General features: G+C 35.6%; 1 protein-coding gene across 2 annotated transcripts in view; it reads right to left on the bottom strand.

Annotated features, from left to right (window-relative positions):
• The window catches only part of FAM13A (family with sequence similarity 13 member A), a 105,981-nt gene that overhangs the window by 48,803 nt on the left and 54,313 nt on the right, over positions 1-2,865 (bottom strand). For both annotated transcript variants that reach the window (XM_027853412.1, XM_027853413.1), the window contains exon 5: positions 1,894-1,936. In XM_027853412.1, the coding sequence (XP_027709213.1) occupies positions 1,894-1,936 (43 nt within the window). The remainder of the gene's footprint in view (positions 1-1,893; positions 1,937-2,865) is intronic.

The following is a 2,865-nucleotide window of genomic DNA, read 5'->3' as shown; positions in this document are numbered from 1 at the left end:
ATCTATCTATCTATCTATCTATCTATCTATCTATCTATCTATCTATCATCTATCTTTCTATCTATCTATCTTGAGTGAGACCTGCAATGTTGGTGCAGGGAACTCCCTCTACAAATTTAGGTCAGTAACTTTTCTACGACTTACGGTTTTAAATTATTGATTAGGCTCAGCATCACACGGCCAGGCTGTATCAGAGTAAGGACTTTAAATCACATCTTTCTGACTCTGAGGCAGGCCTTCTGTCCCTTATGCATATGACTTCTTATTAATATAGTGCCTTACAGTTTACACAACACTTCATATACATCTCGCTTCATCTGAAATAAATTCTGTAAGATAGGTAGAGAATATTGTTGTTGTTATTCTCATTTTTAATATATGATGAACATGAAGTTCAAATAGGGTAAAGGCCTTACCCAATTTATGTAGCTATTAAGAGGCAGGGCCAGGGCTCAAAACCCACTACACAACACTCTTTAATCCTTTTCAATATAGAGAAACTAGAAGACTAGTGCATTTTGCTGCCATCTTTGTTTTGATCTAAGAAGCCCTCCAATAAAAAAACCTCTTGGAACTAGGGGATCTAAACCACTCATATTTCTTGTATTAGTGTTTGTCACTTAATAGAACCCATGTGTTTCAGGAAAGTTTGCAATGAAGTGAATTTTTAAGTGATTCGCTTTCATTCCAAAATTGAGGATGAAATTTATTAGAAAAAATCTGGGTTCCCAGTGTAAATAAAAACACAATTAAGAATGCAGCATATCTTTTTTTTTTTTAAGCAAGGCAATTGGGGTTAAGTGATTTGCCCAGGGTCACATAGCTACTAAGCATCGAGTGTCTGAGGCTGGTTTCAAACTCAGGTCCTCCTGACTCCAGAGCTGATGCTCTATCTACTGTACCACCTAGCTGCCCACATGCAACATATCTTTTAAAGTCACTTATTTAGAGAAAAACTAGTTACTGTTTGATAAAATAAATAGAAGCTATACAGCCTTGTTAAGAGAAGTACCAGTCTCCTAAGTGTTACCCATCTGCTTCCTTTCTATCACCAGCTGTCTTCACGTCTTCATGACCTCGTGCAAATTACTTTATTTCTCTGAGGCTTAGTTTTTTCATCTGTAAAATGGGGATAACACTTGCACAACCTTATTAATGCTGGGAGGAGGAAAGCACTTTGAAAGCCTTGAAGTGCTACATAGATGAATGTTGCTATCATTGTATTTAAGCAAGAGATGCCTGTATTAATGAGGAGATCTGCAATGTGACTTCAAGAAAATATTTAAGAACTTGGGTGTCTGTTCTGCTTGTCCTGAATAACCCATAAGATTAACATGAGTGTTCTACTAAATACCATTTTTTTTGGACTTAGGAGAAACTACCGCAAATTAAAAACATTTCATTTTTTCGAGACACAAGATGGAAAAGGGAAATAGAAAGACATACTGGAATTATAAGCCCATTTAGCATGGAGTATGAAAGCCAATAAGAAGTCTCCCTATTGCTCAATATCATTGCTACTAGAAAGATTCACTCATTCATATTTCTAAAGTTGTGTGGAACCTTAAAGATCCTCTAGAAAAATCTCCTCATTTTTCAGGTGGGGATACTGAGGCCCAGGGAGGTGAAGTGAATGACCCAAAGTCACACCAGGAGTAAGTGGGATTTAAGTGAAGGTCCTCTGACTCCCAAATTAATTTCAGTCCATTGTACTTCATTTACTCATTCCTTCAATAAGCATTTATTATATATCTACTAAATAAAGGAATCTCGAATGCCTCTTAAGGAGCCTTCTTAAAGTACACCTATCTCAGAGCTGATCTTGTGGCAAAGCATGGCACAATTACTATATCTCACACTGATACACAGTATATAAAGCAATAGGATACTGACCTGAGAATGCTGTGGGTACTTCCCATCACTGCTGTTTTCTTTGCTAAAAAACAAACAAATAAACAAATACGCGTTACATAAAGCCAAGGCAATTCATTTTATTACAACATTTCTCATCCTTTCTTCACTATGATTTTTTTTCCATTTCAGACTTCTGGTGCATTTACATTTCTATATGGGAGCCAACTTGAATAGTTTTTAAAAAGAGAAATATACATACAACTTGAACTATTGTTGCAGGGAAAGAGCAGTTCCTTCACCTGTGCACAAACATCTGCCTGTCCACAAAAGGCACCACTGAGAAACAAATACAGTCCAAGTCTATTTCTTTGTTTAAAATGATCAATTAACTATTTATTTTTTTGGCTAGGCAATGGTGTTAAGTGACTTGCCCATGGTCACACAGCTAGTGAGTGTTATGGGTCTGAGGCCGGATTTGAACTCAGGTCCTCCTGACTTCGGGGCTGGTGCTCTATCCACTGTGCCACCTACCTGCCCAACTAATTTTTTAAAAATAAGATTTTGTCAAGCCTTTTGTTTTTACATTATAGTCATTTCTAGATATAGTACTCTTCCAGAATGGAACCTTCCTTGGTAATAAAGAGAAACATTTACGTAAAACAGTGGACATAGTAAAGATATCTGATAATGTATGTAACATTCTACCTGAGAATTATCTCAGCTCTATGTTTCCATACTGGTTTTTTTTTTAATTACTCAGGGTTTGATTTCTTTTTAGTGATCTTTTCATTTACACTGTTGTAGTCATTATCTACGTGTTTCTTCTGGTTTTGTTAAAATGATTTCTTTTCTTTAACCCTCACTTGGATTCTTTTATGTCAGAAAATAAATATTTTAATATATTATACATTATATTATGTAAAATAAATATATAATACATTATATAAATTTGTCAGAGAGAGAGAGAGAAACAGAGAGAGAGAAAGAGAGAGAGAGAGAGAGAAAGAGAGA

This window comes from Vombatus ursinus, unplaced genomic scaffold, assembly GCF_900497805.2.
Source record: "Vombatus ursinus unplaced genomic scaffold, bare-nosed wombat genome assembly UNPS02009975.1, whole genome shotgun sequence".
Classification (NCBI taxonomy): Eukaryota; Metazoa; Chordata; class Mammalia; order Diprotodontia; family Vombatidae; genus Vombatus; species Vombatus ursinus.
This window is presented reverse-complemented; position numbering and strand designations above follow the sequence as displayed.